Raw genomic sequence first — 19119 nt, forward strand, 5'->3', positions numbered from 1 at the left:
AGCAGCACAGACACCTTAGAGCAGCAGCACAGACACCTTAGAGCAGCAGCACAGACACCTTAGAGCAGCAGCACAGACACCTTAGAGCAGCAGCACAGACACCTTAGAGCAGCAGCACAGACACCTTAGAGCAGCAGCACAGACACCTTAGAGCAGCAGCACAGACACCTTAGAGCAGGCATGTCCCAACTACGGCCCGTGGGCCAAATGCGGCCCTCAGACCAATGTTTGTTGGGCCTCCAGCTTCCTGCTAAGTTGGTCCAAACAACAAAAAGTTCCAAGTCTTCTTAAAGGAGTGTATGATTGTATTTTGAGAATTTGAATTATCAGGCTTATACAGTCTTTTTCATAACAAAGACGGTGGCATTATTAAATTATAATCTTTATTCATAAAAGTCTTAAGCTTTAGCCTTTTGCTGGGTAAAATGTAGTATAGAAATAATCCTTTGACCCATCAACTATTTGGTAAAATAATCGCATTGTGTCAGCTAAAATAATTGTAATGTTGAAGAAAATATAGACAATAAATGATCCAATTGCCTTAAAATACAATTATCAACATGAATGAACTGTAAAATAACCACAAAAGGACAGAAATATCACTTAGAAGTTTACTCTAGATGTTCCTGTATGTTTTTTGACAAATGGATATAATTATAGATGTTCATCCAAAAGTTATTTGAATATGCTCATGTCCTCCCTCTCTTGCCCTCTGCGTGTCAGGATCTGGGCGTGTTCATCCCTACGCCCATGTCTCAGGGGATGAGGATGGACTTCTTCCTGGAAAGCCCCTTCATGCCCAACCGCCTGAAGCTGGACCGCGAGACTCTGGGCGGACTGGCCGACATGTTCGGACAGATGCCAGGTACAGACGTGTGAGGGGCGTGGCCAAAGCGAGCGTGCACGGGAACAGTTTTGCCTCATTTCTGTGACTTCTCTGCATGTGAGGGGTGTGGCTAAAGCTAGTGCGTGTGAGGGGTGTGGCTAAAGCTAGTGCGTATGAGGGGCGTGGCAAAAGCTAGTGTGTGTGTGTGAGGGGCATGGCTAAAGCTAGTGCGTGTGAGGGGCGTGGCAAAAGCTAGTGTGTGTGTGTGTGAGGGGCGTGGCTAAAGCGATCGTGCACAGGAACAGTTTTGCCTAATTTCTTTGACTTCTCTGCGTGTGAGGGGCGTGGCTAAAGCTAGTGCGTGTGAGGGGCGTGGCAAAAGCTAGTGTGTGTGAGGGACGTGGCTAATGCTAGTGCGTGTGAGGGGCGTGGCAAAAGCTAGTGTGTGTGAGGGGCGTGGCTAAAGCGAGCGTGCACGGGAACAGTTTTGCCTCATTTCTTTGACTTCTCGGCGTGTGAGGGGTGTGGCTAAAGCTAGTGCGTGTGAGGGGCGTGGCTAAAGCTCGAGTGCACAGGAACAGTTTTGCCTCATTTCTTTGACTTCTCTGCATGTGAGGGGCATGGCTAAAGCTAGCGTGCGCGGGAACAGTTTTGCCTTGTTTCTTTGACTTCTCTGCATGTGAGGGGTGTGGCTAAAGCCTCTACGTCGCGTTTGAAACTCTCTTTATGTCATGCTAATGCTAACGTCAGACGCATTATGACCTGGAAATATCAGCTTGGCTCTTGACAAAGTGAGTGCCGTGCGGCCATAAACAGGAAACAGCTGATGCTAACGCGCTTTGATAGCTTTGTGTTGCTAAGGCTCGACATGTAAGTTAGCATCAGTGGAAACACGGCGCTTCAGCTCAAGATCAAGATGAAGTGTTGCGTTATTGTTACTTTTAGTCGCCTTATTGTTTATTTTATTCACTTTAAATTGCATTTTGTTGGCTCTAGTTGCATTATTGTTGCATTTAGTCACGTTTTGTGGCCGTTAATCGTCGCTAATCGTCTAATTCAGTTCTGTTTTGTCACTTTAAGCTGCTTTGTTATATTTTTATTCTGAGCCGCGCCCTCTTTTCCTCCTAAGGCAGTGGCATCGGCACCGGGCCGGGCGTGATCCAGGACCGATACTCCCCGACGATGGGACGACACCGCACCAACCCACTGTTCAACGGACACAGCATCGCTCCCCCTCCACAGAACCAGTACGACCTGAGCAACAAGTCCTTCGTCAAGTCCAACCAGGTACGCTCACGGGGTGTCCCCATATCACAGTTTAGGGTTATGATTGTTATTGATATTAAAGGCACAATTTAGTGATCCTTTGAGCTTATTGTGACTGTGATCAAACGGCAGTGAAATCTTTAGTTTCCTTCCATCCCCGTGGTCCGACATGTGACTGTTCCTCAAGTTTGTGACCGGCTTTACCAAACTGAACATTCTGAAAGACAAAATAAAGTTACCGTATTTTCCGGACTATACGTCTCACTGGAGTATTAAGTCTCTCTGGAGTATTATGTCTCTCTGGAGTATTACGTCTCTCTGGAGTATTAAGTCTCTCTGGAGTATTAAGTCTCTCTGGAGTATTAAGTCTCTCTGGAGTATTAAGTCTCTCTGGAGTATTAAGTCTCTCTGGAGTATTAAGTCTCTCTGGAGTATTAAGTCTCTCTGGAGTATTACGTCTCTCTGGAGTATTAAGTCTCCCTGGAGTATTACGTCTCTCTGGAGTATTACGTCTCTCTGGAGTATTACGTCTCTCTGGAGTATTACGTCTCACTGAGTCTCACTGGACTATAAGTCTCACTGGACTAAGTCTCACTGGACTAAGTCTCACTGGACTAAGTCTCACTGGACTAAGTCTCACTGGACTATAAGTCTCACTGGACTATAAGTCTCACTGGACTATAAGTCTCACTGGACTATAAGTCTCACTGGACTATAAGTCTCACTGGACTATTAAGTCTCACTGGACTATTAAGTCTCACTGGACTATTAAGTCTCTCTGGAGTATTAAGTCTCACTGGAGTATTAAGTCTCACTGGACTATTAAGTCTCACTGGAGTATTAAGTCTCCCTGGAGTATTAAGTCTCCCTGGAGTATTAAGTCTCTCTGGAGTATTAAGTCTCTCTGGAGTATTAAGTCTCTCTGGAGTATTAAGTCTCACTGGAGTATTAAGTCTCACTGGAGTATTAAGTCTCACTGGAGTATTAAGTCTCCCTGGAGTATTAAGTCTCCCTGGAGTATTACGTCTCTCTGGAGTATTAAGTCTCACTGGAGTATTACGTCTCACTGGAGTATAAGTCTCACTGGAGTATTAAGTCTCACTGGAGTATTAAGTCTCACTGGAGTTGCATTTTCAGGGGAAATGTATTTGTTGAAATCCAAGAACAGACATAATCTTGAAATACAGCTTAAAATAATAACAGATGAGAGAACATGGTGAATAGGTGTACGTATGCTAACACCTTCAGCTACATGACGTATGCTAACGCTAACACCTTCAGCTACATGACGTATGCTAACGCTAACACCTTCAGCTACATGAGGCACAGACAGAACTGTGGTAAGTGTCTGGTATGTTAGCGTAACATATGAACAGTTATTCAGATAACTATAGCATAAAGAACATGCTAACATGCTAACAAGTTTAGCAAAGCATCAGTTTTACCCCAAATCACTAAATCCATTGAATTCTTCTTCCTCTGTGTCACTTCTAAACTACTCCAGAGGAAGAGGAAGTGCAGATTCTTCTTCTGCGTCGCTTAGAGCCTAGAGCGCCATCTTGTGGTTGTCAGTGTGAAAATAACAAATAATATCACATAAGTCGCTCTGGAGTCTAAAACTATGAAAAAAGGTGCCATTTATAGTCGGGGAAAAAACGGTAAATGTGACAAAACAGCCAGATAAAAAGGTTATTTACACTTAAGTCTATTTTTTGGACGATAAATTGAACTAAAACGCTTTAATTTTGCTTCCAACATTGTCAAAAATGATTATTTTTTGGTTCTTACTATTAAATTGTGACCTAAATATTCACAATTATTGATTTAAACACTCGAACACAAGGACCACACATCAGACAACTAAAAGTACAACTCAAATGCATCCATATCTGCTGTATTGGAGCAAAATAGTGTTGTATTAGGAGTCATTTTAACGGTGCACATTTTAAACACGCTCAGGAGAATAAACATTGTAAAAAGGCTGAACTCTGAGCTCTTAAACCATTACAAAGATCCCATGCAACCTGGAGCGTGTGATGTGTTTTAGTTCGACTCGTTTGGATTCGTGCTGATGTAATATTGCACTCCCAGGTCCAGAACCAGCATTTCCAGAACCTGAACCAGAACCACCTGGCCCAGCAGCAGGTTCAGCCCAAAGACTTGCCTCCACGATTCAGCAAGAAGGGCTCGCTCAACGCCGACGAGGTGCGCCACAAACCAGCCTCTCGGACGCGCGGGGATGGAACGCTCTGGAAATGTCACAGTGTTGTAGAGATGATGATGAGATGTGCACTTTTGATCATAATCTTCATGTATTTCTGAAGATTTAAACTAAACTAAATGATGAGAAGTATTTTCAGTCAAAAGCAGCACAAGCTCGGCGCTTGTTAAGTCTGGCGCTCTCTACAAAGCAAAATAATAGATTTGTTCTGGATGAAATTGACTAAAACCGAAGAGGATTGTCACATTTTTACATTTTAGTAAAGATTCTGAAGCAGTTTTTTCCTTTGGTTGTTTAAGTGAGGATAAAATAACCTCCTCTAAAATCTACTGAAAGTCCCCAAATGTTTGGAAAAGCTCTGATTGCACTGAACAATTAAGATTTAAAACTGTAAAATCCGATACAGCACTTTTTAAATACAGTAATTTATTATAATTCTTGCCTATTTTACACTTTTAGACTCCAGAGAGAAGCGTTTAATGCGGTAAAAGTCCAAATTCCTTCCACTACGACGATGTCCTGATGTTTCTTGTGCCGTTTCCATCCCCGTGTGCTCAAATACTGCGCTCGCCACGCCCGGTGATTTAAAAACAGACGCGTTATTCTGAGGGTTCCGCCTGGTGCCAGTCCTGTCTCTCACCTCCGCTCTTTCTCTCCTTTAAACCTCAAGACTTTCTCTCAGTTCTCCTTTCTCTCCCTGTTCTCATTCAAACTGGCAGCAGGTCCGCTGACTGCGATTATGAGATATGAGGGGCGTCGCTCCCGCCGTGCGCCCCGCCCCGTTACCCTCGGCGCCGCCTCTAACCCTCTTGTCGCTTCTCGCCGGCGTTCCAGATCAGCCTGAGACCGGCGCAGTCGTTCCTGCTCAACAAGAACCAGGCGCCCAAGCTCCAGCCGCAGATCCCGAACATGATGCCCCCGAGCGCCCAGCCGCCCCGCACCCAGACCCCGCCGCTGGGGCAGGTACGAGCGCCGTGGGGGTGGGGGGCGTCGTCTCGGGAGCGACTCGAACAGGTTTTCACTCCTCTTTCACTCTCGTCTTCAGACTCCGCAGCTGGGACTGAAGACCAACCCGCCGCCGATACAGGAGAAACCTCAGAAGATCAGCAAGAAGCCTCCTCCAGCCCGAGAGGAGCTCATCAAGATGACCGTGAGTCCAAAACCCAAACCTTTATGTCACGAATAAGACGAGCACAGAGGTCAGAGTCATCCCAACTACAAAAGTATGGACACGCTTTCAATAATAATCTCACATCTGAACGATTTTAACTCTTTATTGCAGAAAATAAGTAGACATGGCAAGTTTGTTTGTAGAGCACATTTCAGACACAAGGCAATTCAAAGTGCTTCACACAACAGGGAAAATGCATTAAAATCACATTTATTTGACATTTCCAGCATGACGGTTGTCTCCGGGATGAACACATCACTTTTAGCGCGCTGATATGGGAAAGAATCAATCTATCTGCAAAGTAACCATTTTGAACTTCCAGACGAGTCAATTTGCTTTTATATTACAAAGAACAGACTAAAACTGTATTTCTGAGCCTCAAAATTGTATAAAAGTCCAGTTCAACCTAAAGATCGTCAGCAAAACTGTCATAATCTCCCGTTTAAATGAACAAATGCTTTAAAATCCAGCGTTAAATGTGTTTAAACTTGTGTCTGACGTCACTCACACGTGGCTTTTTTAATATTTTTGAGATTTTTGGAGGTCGATCAGTTTCTCTGTTGAAATCGCAGCTGTTTAGACTCGACCTTAATGAGGCGAATGTATTCAAAGTGCTTTACGGAACATGGAGGACGTGTTTAAGTTACATTACAACAATCACAGGCAAGAAATGAATGAAACGATGGACTCAAACGTGCGGCTGAACTCAAGTCTTGACTGTGTTCCAGGAGGCGACCGTGACCGAGTACCTGAACAGTAAGAACCTGCCCGAAGCCGTGGCCGCGCTCCGGGAGATGAAGGCCCCCAAGCACTTCCTGCCCGAGCTGCTGTGCAAAGTCCTGGTCTGCTCCCTGGACCGGCCCGACGCCGACAAGGAGCACGCCAGCACTCTGATCCACAGCCTGAGGGCCGAGGGCGTCGTGTCCGGGGAGAACTTCATGCAGGTGCGGCCCGAACACGGACGCACGCCAACGACACACGCACGCCGACACGCACAGCGATACAGGGGGTCCAGGAGGGTCATCTTGAAAACACTAGGAAAAGTTCATTCCTACATGGTTCAGTCGTTACGGTGAAGGTCACAAACGGAGAGGAGCTAGTGAAGATCCAGAATTAAATTTCCAAAACTAATGACTTGATTGAATTAGCCTGAAATCTTGAGCCTGGTCATTTGTGTCAGCGAAAGTGCTTCAAACAACTCGACACTGGAAATGATTGCGATATTTGAATATACCGTTTCACAGTTATTGCTGTTATCTTAAAACAAATGTATAACCTGTTTGTGACGGACGCGTTCTCGACTCTCGATTTGAACCCTTTTTTTTATTGAAGAAGAAAAAAAATTGGTAAATAAAGATAAAATAACAACAGGGGAAAAAGGCAAAAAAAACAAAGTGCAGACAGAAAAAAACGTGTTTATAAAAAAGTGTACATTATTTGAGATGAGTGTTTAAAGAATAATGCATCCAGATGAAAATAAAGTGCAAGGTTAAAGCAAACCACGCCCAAAATGTGAGTCCCTTTTAGACCAGCTTATGTCAATTTTGTCCACTTCCACGTTCAGTCCGTATGTGATTTTATTTTTTTTTCCATTTTCCGTGCGTCCACTGCGACGTCGCTCCAGTCCCTTTACTGTCGGTGCAGTTTGTGTTGATGCCCGCCGTGTCTCGTCCCCCCGTCCAGGCGTTCCTGAGCGTGCTGGACCAGTGCCCTAAGATCGAGCAGGACGTCCCCCTGGTGAAGTCGTACCTGGCCCAGTTCGCCGCCCGCGCCGTGATCGCGGAGCTCGTGGGCGTGGCGGAGCTCGCTCACCCGCTGGAGAACGGGATGCACTTCCCGCTGTTCCTGCTCTGTCTCCAGCAAACGGCCAAGCTCAAGGACAAGGAGTGGCTCACCGACCTGTTCACCCAGAGCAAGGTCAACATGCAGAAGATGCTCCCAGGTAAGGGCACGCGAGCGGCCCGGCGACGAAGCCCGGGTCACGCGTTGGAGACGGCGACCGCACGCTGCCGTCTCTGCGCCGTTAGTCGAGAGAAACGGAGCGTGAAAGTGAAATCGGGTTGACGTTCTGGGCTTTGATCCTTCCCCAAACATCTGCTCTTCTCGCCCACAAGCCCCTGAGACTTGTCGGCACAGCCCACAGAACAAAATGTGGTGCCCGTCCTCAAACGGGGGCGTGGCACGTCACTTTGGACTCGTGCTTCAAAGGTTTCTTTTGGAACCGAGAGTCATGTTTTTGACTTTTCGATGAAAGTGATTTAAATCCGATAGAAATGGTTTGGGAGCAGGATCGTTTGATGGGTTTGATTTCTGACATGGTCTTATGAGGCTGTTGTAGACTGAGGGGAGGTTGTGGCTCAGACCAACATTCATTTAAAGGTTTTTTATTTTTATTTTTTTTTATGTATTGTTTTTTGAAATGACTGAAAGATGTATAAATATTTTCTCATACATATAGATCAGTGGTCCCCAAACTACGGCCCGCGGGCTACATCCGGCCCGCAAAGCTTGTCCAAGTTATATTTAAAAAAAAAAAATATATATATATATATTTATTTATTTTTTTGCCGTAGGCACTGCTGCACATAGTGCACTGCTGCACATAGTGCACTGCTGCACATAGTGCGCGCACAAGAAAATCTATGGCGCGCAGGAAATAAAATTCACCACAAACTGCCACCGGGGCCAATCAAGCAGGAAGTGCAAGTGTTTGACACTGAAGACTCTTGTGGACAGTAGAAGACTCTTGTGGACAGTAGAAGACTCTTGTGGACAGTAGAAGACTCTTGTGGACAGTAGAAGACTCTTGTGGACAGTAGAAGACTCTTGTGGACAGTAGAAGACTCTTGTGGACAGTAGAAGACTCTTGTGGACAGTAGAAGACTCTTGTGGACAGTAGAAGACTCTTGTGGACAGTAGAAGACTCTTGTGGACAGTAGAAGACTCTTGTGGACAGTAGAAGACTCTTGTGGACAGTAGAAGACAGTAGATAATTAATAATTATTTAATGCATTTGGAAAACAATTTGTACATTGAGCCTTGCATTTGATGCTTTGTTACAAGTTACTGGTCAAATCTTGCGTGTAATTTATAGTAATTCATTAGTTCACATAAACACACCATATTTTCCTGGCCCCGCCCCCCGGCCAAATTTTAGAACCCAATGTGGCCCTCGAGTCAAAAAGTTTGGGGACCACTGATATAGATGAATGAGAAAATACACATAAGATAAATTTACGACTAATCGATGGGTTTCAGCGACCAACAATTCAAAACTGAATTACTGTATCACTTCATTTCAAACCGTTTATTTTTCCTGCCTACATTTTTCTTTCTTCAAATGTGTGGTGTGTAGTTTTAGATGAAGATCTGGATTCGAGTTCCTTCTGAGTCCTTTTTCCACTACATAGAAGTGAGACAGTTGAGTGTTTCACTGCAGACGATCTGCAGATTTACTTACCTGTGCTTCCAGACACAAGTGATGCTCTTCAACCTCTGACTGTATTAAAGACATAAAGATTTGGTTTATTTGAATAATATGAAGATGGAGTACATTTTATTTGGTGATTCTGTGCCGTCTCATTCCGATAACTTGTTAAAGTGACCTTAAAGAATCTTTGGATTGTTTGACAAACACATTTACAGTGTGGTTAGAGCAAAGTTTTATCAATTACGTCTTTAAAGTAAGTAAGTAAGTTTTTTTAATCATACTGACCTTGAGAGGACTATATTCTTGAGCTGATGAAAGCATGAAGACTATTGCAATGCACTTTATGTGGGTGTCGGCGCCTTCAGCTTGTACAGAACGCTGCGGCGCCTGACACCAGACGTCAGCACATCACCCCGGTTCTTTTTGCTCTCCATTGGCTTCCGTTAATTTTACTTTTTGTTTTTTAAAGCTCTAAATGGCCTGATACCTCCGTATCTCGCTGAGCTTCGGTCTGTTCCACCCTAGACCAAGCTGGGTAAATCTTGCTGTGCAATTGGACGCACCAATCGTCAGGAAACAACAGACGGAGTTTCTTTCTACAGAATCCCGAAAAACACGAAGAGACGGTCAAAATGGCGAGCCGCCATAGAACGTGAGCGCTGGACACTAAGCTACTTGTAGCCGCGGCAAAATTCAATAAACTCCGTCTGTTGTTTCCTGACGATTGGTGCGTCCAATTGCACAGCAAGATTTACCCATCTTGGGTCCAGGATGACTCCAATATCAGCCGAAATCTGCGATCTTTCTGGCGTATTTACGTGCGTGCTCGTCTTTCTTGACGTCCACAACAGTGGAGCCACGTGACGGTGTGATGTCACTGCATTTCCTCAATAGGTTCTCTTGACCGTTCTTACAGTTCTTCGCACAACTGCATGAGCTTTCTTGTATTCAACGAGGGCATCCATCGTGTAAAGGACCTTCACCTTTTTAAACGCCTTATTTCTTGCCCCAATAGCTTAACCACATGCTTCATTCCACCACGGTACTTGCTTCTTATGACCACCACCACTACTCTTTGGAGTAGTACCAGAAGTCACTTTTGAATATAAAAGTTAAAGTAAGTATTGAGGTAAAATAAAAGTACATTCTGTGAGTTTAGACAGTGTAAATACTTCCTTCTTTCTATGTTTGAAATGATGAACCTCGGCATCAAATAAAGCCCAAAATCTGACATTTTCAAAGGATAAAAACACGTCGCACTTTGAAACGTTCAAGTTTTATTCAATTTGGATCAGAATTGACACAAAAGCTGCATTTGGTCCTTAAGGGGCGTTCAGAGCGCTGCGTCAAAGCATCCAGTTTATATTCAGTGTGTGTGGACACGCGTCGTAGACACACAGACTTTGAAATGTAAACTGGACTAAACAATCGTTGATTTGTGTAAAATGTTCTTGTGACCAACTGGTCAACTCTGCACCCTGTGCGGCTTTTTAATCTGTGTAGTTTGTCTTCATATTGAATATAATATTCAATAAGGCGATCCTCTTCTGGTCTTATTAGTGACCACAGGGCTGCGACCTCCAGAGGAAAGAAGTTCTACACAGACTAAAGTGTTTTTCGGGTCCAGGGAATCGGTGCAGTGTTGACCTGTTGCACATTTTACACAAATCAATCGACTTTCGAGCATGTTTTAGACCCAGACTTTTCCCTTGTTCTTCTCTGAAGAGAACAGAAGTCCTGCTCCAGTGGAAGCGTCATGACAACAGAGGATTTGGTCATGGTATTTTGGACATGTTATTGGCAGCTACTTTCCCTTCCCATAACATTAAAGGAATAAAAGAGGATTTTTGGCGCCAAATCTGAGTCTTTTCCTGGTGGCGTGGACAGTGGAGTAGTTCTCCCACATGTCAATCGTTCCCTGCGTGCTATTGCACACCTGCAGCCTCGTTCCCATGGCAGCACGTTTCAGTGGCTAAACATGCGTGGTTGATATTCTGGTGTGTTTTTAGCGAGTTCCTTTAGTGTTCAGTACAAAAATGACAGAGAAAGACTGTGTTCGAGACGAGAGATGATGCGATCGTCGCGCTATTAAACAACCGCACGTGTAGCAGCGAGGCTGATGGTCCTCATGCACGAGGTTTGTTGGCGGCCTTTTGGAAACAACTTGTCTTTTTAAATGCTAAACTATTTTAGTTCTCAAATAGACAAAAATCCTCTTATTATTCCAACAAACCTCGATGTTCGAATGTCATATCGCTCCCAAAGCGTACGATGACCCATCAAGAGCGATATGGCTCAACCTAAGTGCCTTAAGCCCAACACTTCCAGAATCTCTTTCTGCTCTTTTTCTCCATAAGCGCTTTAATTTCATCCTGGTGTTTTTTGTTTTCCTCCTTCAAGGACTCAAAGGCCGTTTTTTGTCTGTCCAAGGCGGTTGTGAGCTCTTGGACTTTGGCTCGCTCTTCTTTCAGGTTCTTCTCCAGCTCCTGAGCGTTGTTCTGTGCCTCTAAAACAATCTGCTTCTGAACAGTGAGGGAACCTTCAAGGGTGGAGAGCTCTTTCTGGAGGGCCTGATTTTCGTCCTGCTCATGTTGAAGCTTGGTGGTGGTGGAGGTCAGGAGTATTTCCTTCTCTTCAGCTTTCTCAAGGGACTCTTGAAGCTGAATGTGCAGGGCCATGTTCTCCTCCTTGTACTTTTCCTTTGTCGCTGTCATGTCGTCCAAAGTAACCTTGTGATCTTTCTTAAGGACCTGCAGCTCTTCTTGTGCTCTTTGAAGATTGTTGGTTGTTGTGGTCAAAAGTGTCTCCATGTTGTGAACCTTCTCCATGGTGTTTTGAAGACAAATGTTTAGAGCATTTTTCTCCTCCTCCAACTTCTCCACCTGCATTTGGAGAGTCTTTATGGTATGTTTCATTAGCACCACCTCCGGCTGGTTGTTAAGGACGGTCTCCTTTTGGCCTTTTTTCTGTTGAACCTGGCCGCTCTGAGAATAGTTTTTTATCCAACTTCTCTCTGGCCTGAATTGATCTCTCTCCTTGGGTTTTTTTGAAACTTGATCCGGGCCTTTGTTTCCGTGGATATACTCCTCATATTTTCTCCGGGTCTCCTGGAACTGCTGTTTAAACATCTGCTTCAGAGGATTCTCTTTTCCCCGAGTTTGTTTATCATGGTTCTTCTTGTCCACCTTCGCCTGTTCGTTGCTTTCATATTTTTTCCGGGTCTCCTGGAATTGCAGTTTAAAATCTTGATCCAGGTCTTGGTTTCCCTCGATTATCTCTTCATATTTTCTCCGGGTCTCGAACTGCATTTTAAACTCCTGCGTGTGAGGATCCTCGTTTGTCTGTGCATAAACAGATGTTTGGGCTGTGGCCTCTGCTGCTGAAGATTCCATATTGTTTCTGGTATCTTGTCTTTTCTCCGTGTTAGCTGAAGGATCTCTCAAAGCGTTAGTCTCTCCAAAGGTTTGCCTATAGTGTAGTCTCTCTCAAACGATCTGTTAGTTTCCCTCTCCCTCTTTTTCTTTGGTGTTTTATGGTGGTTTGTATACAAGTGTTTGTGTTTCAAGACTTTATTCTCTTGGTAATTTGTCTTTCAGTCGGTTAGATGTTGTTGTTGTTGTTGTTGTTTTTTGGCGGTTGGTATCCAAGAGTTACAGAGTTACCGCCAGACTTTATTCCAGCTGGCCTTCTCCCACGCCAGACTGTATTCCGTAGAATTGACCCTATAGACTCCATTCTTCAGTTCTTCTTGTTGTTGTTTCAAAGCCCACGAGTTCAAAGCGCAGGAGTTCCGAGCACATTAGATCATCCTCTTCCTCATCCTCGGCACGTTCTTCATCACACCCCAACTCTATAAACGTCAAAGGCCGTACACGTGACTCTTGATAATATGCTTGATTTCAGATTTGCTTAACTCAACCGTCACATCAATTGATGGCCGCCTAAGGGAGCTTTTAGCCAACGAATCACCCACTTCGTTACCATCTACTCCCACATGCGCACGAACCCAAATGTACATCACATCCTTCCTGGACAGAGTATCAGACAGAAGATACCATACACAACATCCTGTCTGCAATCCGACTTCCCACATTTAATGCTTTGCAATTCAGAAAGGCTGACAGAGGCCACCACAACGCACTTTAAAGTAGATTCAGCCCATTCCAATGCTAACCGTATCGCTATTGAGTCCCAAAACAGAAAGGCAATCTGTTAACTTCTTCTTGACCGCCACCTCCAGGTCAGGCACGAAATAAGCAGCGTCAGTACGCCCACTCTCAAGATCCCTTGACCCATCGGTTTAAATAAATACATCCCCTGAATGCTTATCAATTAGCTCTTGGACAACGACTTGCGGTGCCCTCCCAGTGTCTCCCTCAAGCCTGCGATGCAAGCTGATATCAACAGGAACAAACTTCCAAGTAGCCACCGAAGGGCTAAATCACTAACTCAAGCAAGTCGCGCTTTTGCATTTCCTACCCAGCTAAAAACCAAAGTGTCAGTCTCATTCTGTCCCCCATCGTCTCTGAGAAATTCCCTTACCGGGTGCGAGCTTGTATGACCTTGCAGTCACCCAGTAAGCCAACAGAAGTTTTGACCTCCGGAGCCGTAACGGCAATTCTCCCAATTCAACCTGCAACGCAGAGACAGGGGGGGTCCCACTGCAGACCGCTGCAATATGCCCAAAGCACTGGCACTCGAAGCAACGCAGGGGCGGTGGAACATACGGCCTTACGCCATAGCTCACGTACCCAATGTACACCTCATCAGGCATTTACCTTCAAGTTTTCTCATTACCGACAGGCTGTCACATCTTACTCCAAACCGGGTCACCTTCAACCGCCTAGCGTTCACAACCTTAGCTCCAGTGAAGTTCTCCTTTACTTCATCCACAGTCACCATCGTAGGGACGCCTGCGATAAGTCCTCTGACCGCTTCTTTTAGCATCAGACACAAGAATGTCCTTTCCACCCAGACTTTTAGTTCCAATCGCCTTCCTTTGCACATAACCAGCAGCGAGCCATCCCTAAGGACTCTCGCATCCTTCATCTCTCCCACAGCCTCATTTACTGACCATCGGTCCACTCCCTTCCGCCATCTCCCGTCCTCCTCCTCTTTCTCCCCATACAGACCGCCGGGATGTAACGAGTCCTTAACGTTCTTCTTCTTCTTCAGAGACTGCTAGAAGTCTGGCGCTTTGACTCGTTTGCTTTGAGACTTAGAATTTATTCTATAGAATGTATTCTTTAGACTCAATCAATTACGTATCTTAGTTAAAGTAAAGCCTTTTTTTTAAATCGTACTGACTTTGAGATGACTATTCATGCTTTCATCAGCTCAAGAACAGGATGGGCGAATAACGTCCAAGGAATAAAGTCTGGCGGTAATGTAACACTTGATACCAACCGCCATAAAACAACAGCTCAAGAATAGACTATTGCGATGCACTTTATGTGGGTTTCGGCGCCTTCAGCTCGTACAGAACGCTGCGACGCCTTTTCTAACCAACACCAGACGTCAGCACATCACCCCGGTTCTTTTTGCTCTCCATTGGCTTCCGTTAATTTTAGAATTCATTTTAAAATTTCGCTTTTTGTTTTAAAGCTCTATATCAGGGATGTCAAACTCATTTGGGTCGCGGGCCGAACATAACGTAAAACATAAAGCTATTCAAAATATAAGAAATAAATAGCTTTATAAAGCCTATGCTGTTTTGAAGCAATTACTGGATCGATGAAAAAATTACAATACGTTTGTTCTCATAAACTGAAATGTATTTAGAAAAACAAGTGTAATTTCACCAACACTGAGCTTCAGTTGATCTACAGTTCTACAGAGATAAACATTTGACTTTATAACAAAATAAACGACTCAAGATCTAAAAAAACGTTTAAATGTACTAACATTTCCACGTCTGTAGTTCTCTGTTCACCTGAACTGACTCACCACTAAACTTCTGCTCAAAAGTGCGGCTCACACAGCAGTGCAGCAGAGCCCCGTGGGGGAGGGGCGGCCACCGCCAGCATTGTGGGACGTGTAGTTTTAGCGATAAAAACAGTTACGGGTGTAACTACGGTTCTATGAATCGATAAAAAAAAAAAATACAAATTACAAATATTAGTTTTTAAATATAAATTTGAAATGTTCGGCGGGCCGGATTAAAACGTCTGGCAGGCCTGATTTGCCCCGCGGGCCAGAGTTTGACACATATGCTCTAAATGGCCTGACGCCTCCTTATTTGGTCGAGCTTCCGTCCCGACCCCCCCCCCCCTCCCCCTTTGACGCTCCCTTGACATGAGCCCCCCCCCCCGACATGATCACTTTGAGTGTTGTAAAGGGCTGTATGAATAAAGATTGATTGCTTGAATATGGATCCCATCAGCTGTGAGACATTTGTGACGTAATGTGTGTTCTGACCTGGCGTGTCTTTGCTCAGAGATCGACCAGAACAAGGACCGCATGTTGGAGATCCTGGAGGGGAAAGGCCTGAGCTTCCTGTTCCCGCTGCTGAAGCTGGAGAAGGAGCTGCTGAAACAGATCACGGCCGATCCGTCTCCTCAGTCCATCTACAAGTGGATCAAGGACAACATCTCCCCCAAGCTGCACACGGACAAGGGCTTCGTCAACATACTCATGACCAGGTGCCCATCCTCCCCGTTATGACACATCGCTGACCATTAGCCGTGACCTCTGACCCCTGTCCCCCTCCATCAGTTTCCTGCAGTACATCTCCCAGGAGCTGTGCGTGCCTGAGGGCGACGAGCAGAGTCCTCCCTCCAAAGAGCAGCTGGAGCAGGAGAAGCTGCTGCTGTTGTCCTTCAAACCTGTGATGCAGAAGTTCCTCCACGACCACACGGAGCTGCAGGTCAGCGCGCTGTACGCTCTGCAGGTGCACTGCAACGCCCAGGGATTCCCCAAAGGTAACGGGCTACGGGACGAGGGCTGGGGCTGGGGCTGGGGCTGGGGCTGGGGCTGCGGCTGCGGCTGTCAGATGCTCCTGACCGCTCACCATCACGAGAACATCCACAGACTCAAAACTCACAAAACAGATCTTCATCGATAAAACACAGTAAACAGTCTTGTGCGTACATACATATACACATACATACATCAAATCAAATCAAATCAAATCAATTTATTTTTGTAAGGCCCAAAATCACAACAACAGTTGCCTCTGAGGGCCACAGGGAGAAATGAATCAACAATGTCTGTGGTGGCGATGAAGTCAGACAATGTCTGTGGTGGCGAGGGACGATGTCCCAGGGTCCTCTGTCCTTAGACTCTCCTTCTCGGCCAGGAAAAACTACAAAAAAAACCTCTTTGGGAAAAAAGCGTAGAAACCTGGAGGAGTTCCAGTGAAGGAGAGATCCGACTCTCACAGACGGACAGACGGACACGAGGAGACTGGAGCTGGACCCACTCTTCAGGCAGAAGAGGGACCGTCTGAGGCGAACTGGACCCACTCTTCAGGCAGATGAGGGACCGTCGGAGTCGAGCAGGACCCACTCTTCAGGCAGATGAGGGACCGTCGGAGGCGAACTGGACCCACTCCTCAGGCAGATGAGGGACCGTGGGAGGCGAGCTGGACCCACTCTTCAGGCAGATGAGGGACCGACTGAGGCGAACTGGAGCCACTCTTCAGGCAGATGAGGGACCGTCCACATGGGGCAGGGACCACTTCACCAGGAGAGGGACATCTGGGTCCACAGGTCCTCAGGAGTGAGAGAAAGAAAAAGAAGGCGGTGAACAGTTTGCAAGTGGAATTAAAAAATAAATATTGTTTGATAGCATAAGTAGTCAGAAGAAGAGGATAGTGCTCAAGCTGTCATACTTCCCCCAGCACAGTTACTCCTAGGGCAGCGTAGCTGAAGCTGTGGGTTTATCTTTCTGTTCCTAACTACTCTGACCATAAGCGATTTCGAAGAGGAACGTTTTAAGCCTGGACTTAAATGAAGAGACTGTGTCAGCATATTTAACATGGGTCGGGAGCTGATTCCATAACACAGGGGCTTGGTAGCTAAACGCTCTACCTCCTACAGTACTTTTAGAGACTCTTGGCACCACCAGAAGGCCGGCATTCTGAGAGCGAAGAGCTCTGTTTGGATGATATGGTTCTATAGCATCTTTGAGGTAGGATGGGGCCATGTCATTTATGGCTTTGTAGGTCAAGAGTAGAATTTTGAATTTGATTCTGGACTCGACGGGGAGCCAGTGAAGAGACTTCAGCACTGGCGTAATGTGCTCTCTTCTTTTTGTTCCTGTTAGTAATCTTGCTGCTGCATTTTGAACCAGTTGAAAGCTTTTTATGGAGCTTTTAGGACACGCTGCAAGCAGGGAGTTACAGTAGTCTAATCTAGTCGTTACAAATGCATGGATAAGTTTTTCGGCATCACTTTTAGGCAGGATTCTTCTGATTTTGGCGATGTTGCGCAAATGGAAATAGGCTGTTTTACAAGCTTGATTTATATGAGCTTTAAATGAGAGCTCCTGGTCAAATAAGACTCCAAGGTTTCTTACAGTAGAACTGGAGGCTACACTGACATTGTCCAGTGTGACTATCTGCTCAGATAGAGCGTCTCGTAGATGCTTAGGGCCAAGCACAATGACCTCGGTTTTTTCAGGGTTAAGAAGCAGGTAGTTTAGTGTCATCCAGGTTTTTATCTCCTTCACACAAGTACTAAGTCTGTCTACTTGATCGCTCTGATCAGGTTTCATTGATAAATACAGCTGAGTGTCGTCTGCATAGCAGTGGAAGTTAATGTCATGCTTTCTGATAATGTTGCCTAATGGTAGCATATAAAGAGTAAACAGAATTGGACCGAGTACCGAACCCTGTGGCACACCGTAAATTACTTTAGAGCTTGGTGAGGAGCTCTGGTTTACATTAACAAATTGGAACCTATCAGATAGATAGGATTTAAACCAGCTGAGGGCTGTTCCTCCAACACCTACATCACATTCTAACCTCTGCAGTAGAATGTTGTGGTCGATGGTGTCAAACGCTGCGCTGAGGTCCAACAGAACCAGGATTGAGACCAGTCCATCGTCAGCGGCTAATAACAAATCATTTGTGACTTTAACTAGTGCAGTTTCAGTGCTGTGGTGGGCTCTGAACCCTGACTGGAAAACTTCAAATAAGTTATTGTCCTGCAGGTGGCGACAAAGCTGTTTTACTACAACTTTTTCAAGGATTTTAGAGACGAAGGGAAGATTTGAAATAGGTCTGTAGTTTACCAATAGGTCGGGATCTAGATTAGGCTTTTTCAGAAGAGGTTTAATGACTGCATGTTTGAAGGACTGTGGAACATAGCCACTTTCTAGTGAAGTATTTATTATATTAAGAATAGGGTCTATAATTAGGGGAAGAATGTCTTTGAGGAGTCTGCTTGGAATGGGGTCTAGGACACAAGTTGAGCTTTTAGAGGACATAATGGCTGAAGTTATCTCTGCTTGATCAACAGCTGTGAACCTTTCTAAGTTTACAGGTGGATTTATATGGGACGTTAGATTTACAGCTTGGGCTAGTTCAGGGCTAATAGCGGGGGTAATTTCATCTAATTTATCTCTGATTGTTTTTATTTTATTATTAAAAAATAGGAGGAAATCATCAGAGCTAAGTGTAGCTGGGATTGAGGGCTCTACTGCACTGTGACAGTTTGTTAGCCTAGCTACAGTGCTGAAAAGGAATTTAGTGTTACTTTTGTTGACTTCTATTAGATTTGAATAATATCTGGTTTGGGCCTTACGCAGAGCCTGCTTATAGGACAGCAGGCAACTTTTCCATGCTTTTAGGGATTCTTCGGTGTGAGAGCGACGAAATAATCCCTCTAACTTTCTAACTCTTTGTTTATGTGAACGCAGTTCTTGGTTGTACCATGGGGAGGCGCGCTTTGGCCTAATGACCTTCTGTTTTAACGGCGCGACAACGTCAAGAGCAGACTTCAGAGAATTCATGGTCAAGTCGACACATTGATCACTTAAACTGGGACTAAAGCTGTTCTCAGCAGGATCACATGACATGTCACTGAATATTGGCTCTATTATTTCTTTGAATTTTGAGATAGATTTTTCAGATATTGTCCTTTTCATTATAACTTTATTTTGTGGGACTGGATGATCTTTAAGAATAAACTGAAAGGTAATTAGGAAATGATCTGACAATATAGGGTTTTGAGGGAGGACAATGAGGTCACTAATCTCTGTTC

The 19119-nt window shown here is 45.0% G+C and overlaps 1 protein-coding gene across 1 annotated transcript in view; it reads left to right on the plus strand.

Annotated features, from left to right (window-relative positions):
• eif4g2b (eukaryotic translation initiation factor 4, gamma 2b) overlaps nt 1–19119 on the plus strand; it is a 39452-nt gene that overhangs the window by 14472 nt on the left and 5861 nt on the right. Inside the window, exons 11-19 of the mRNA XM_072435578.1 lie at nt 724–865; nt 1956–2113; nt 4184–4297; nt 5148–5276; nt 5359–5463; nt 6213–6428; nt 7168–7426; nt 15351–15555; nt 15629–15834. Coding sequence (XP_072291679.1) covers nt 724–865; nt 1956–2113; nt 4184–4297; nt 5148–5276; nt 5359–5463; nt 6213–6428; nt 7168–7426; nt 15351–15555; nt 15629–15834 — 1534 coding nt within the window. The remainder of the gene's footprint in view (nt 1–723; nt 866–1955; nt 2114–4183; nt 4298–5147; nt 5277–5358; nt 5464–6212; nt 6429–7167; nt 7427–15350; nt 15556–15628; nt 15835–19119) is intronic.

Source organism: Eucyclogobius newberryi, unplaced genomic scaffold (assembly GCF_026437365.1).
Source record: "Eucyclogobius newberryi isolate DKJ021-1_F unplaced genomic scaffold, fEucNew1.0.hap1 SCAF_7, whole genome shotgun sequence".
In the NCBI taxonomy this organism is placed as follows: Eukaryota; Metazoa; Chordata; class Actinopteri; order Gobiiformes; family Gobiidae; genus Eucyclogobius; species Eucyclogobius newberryi.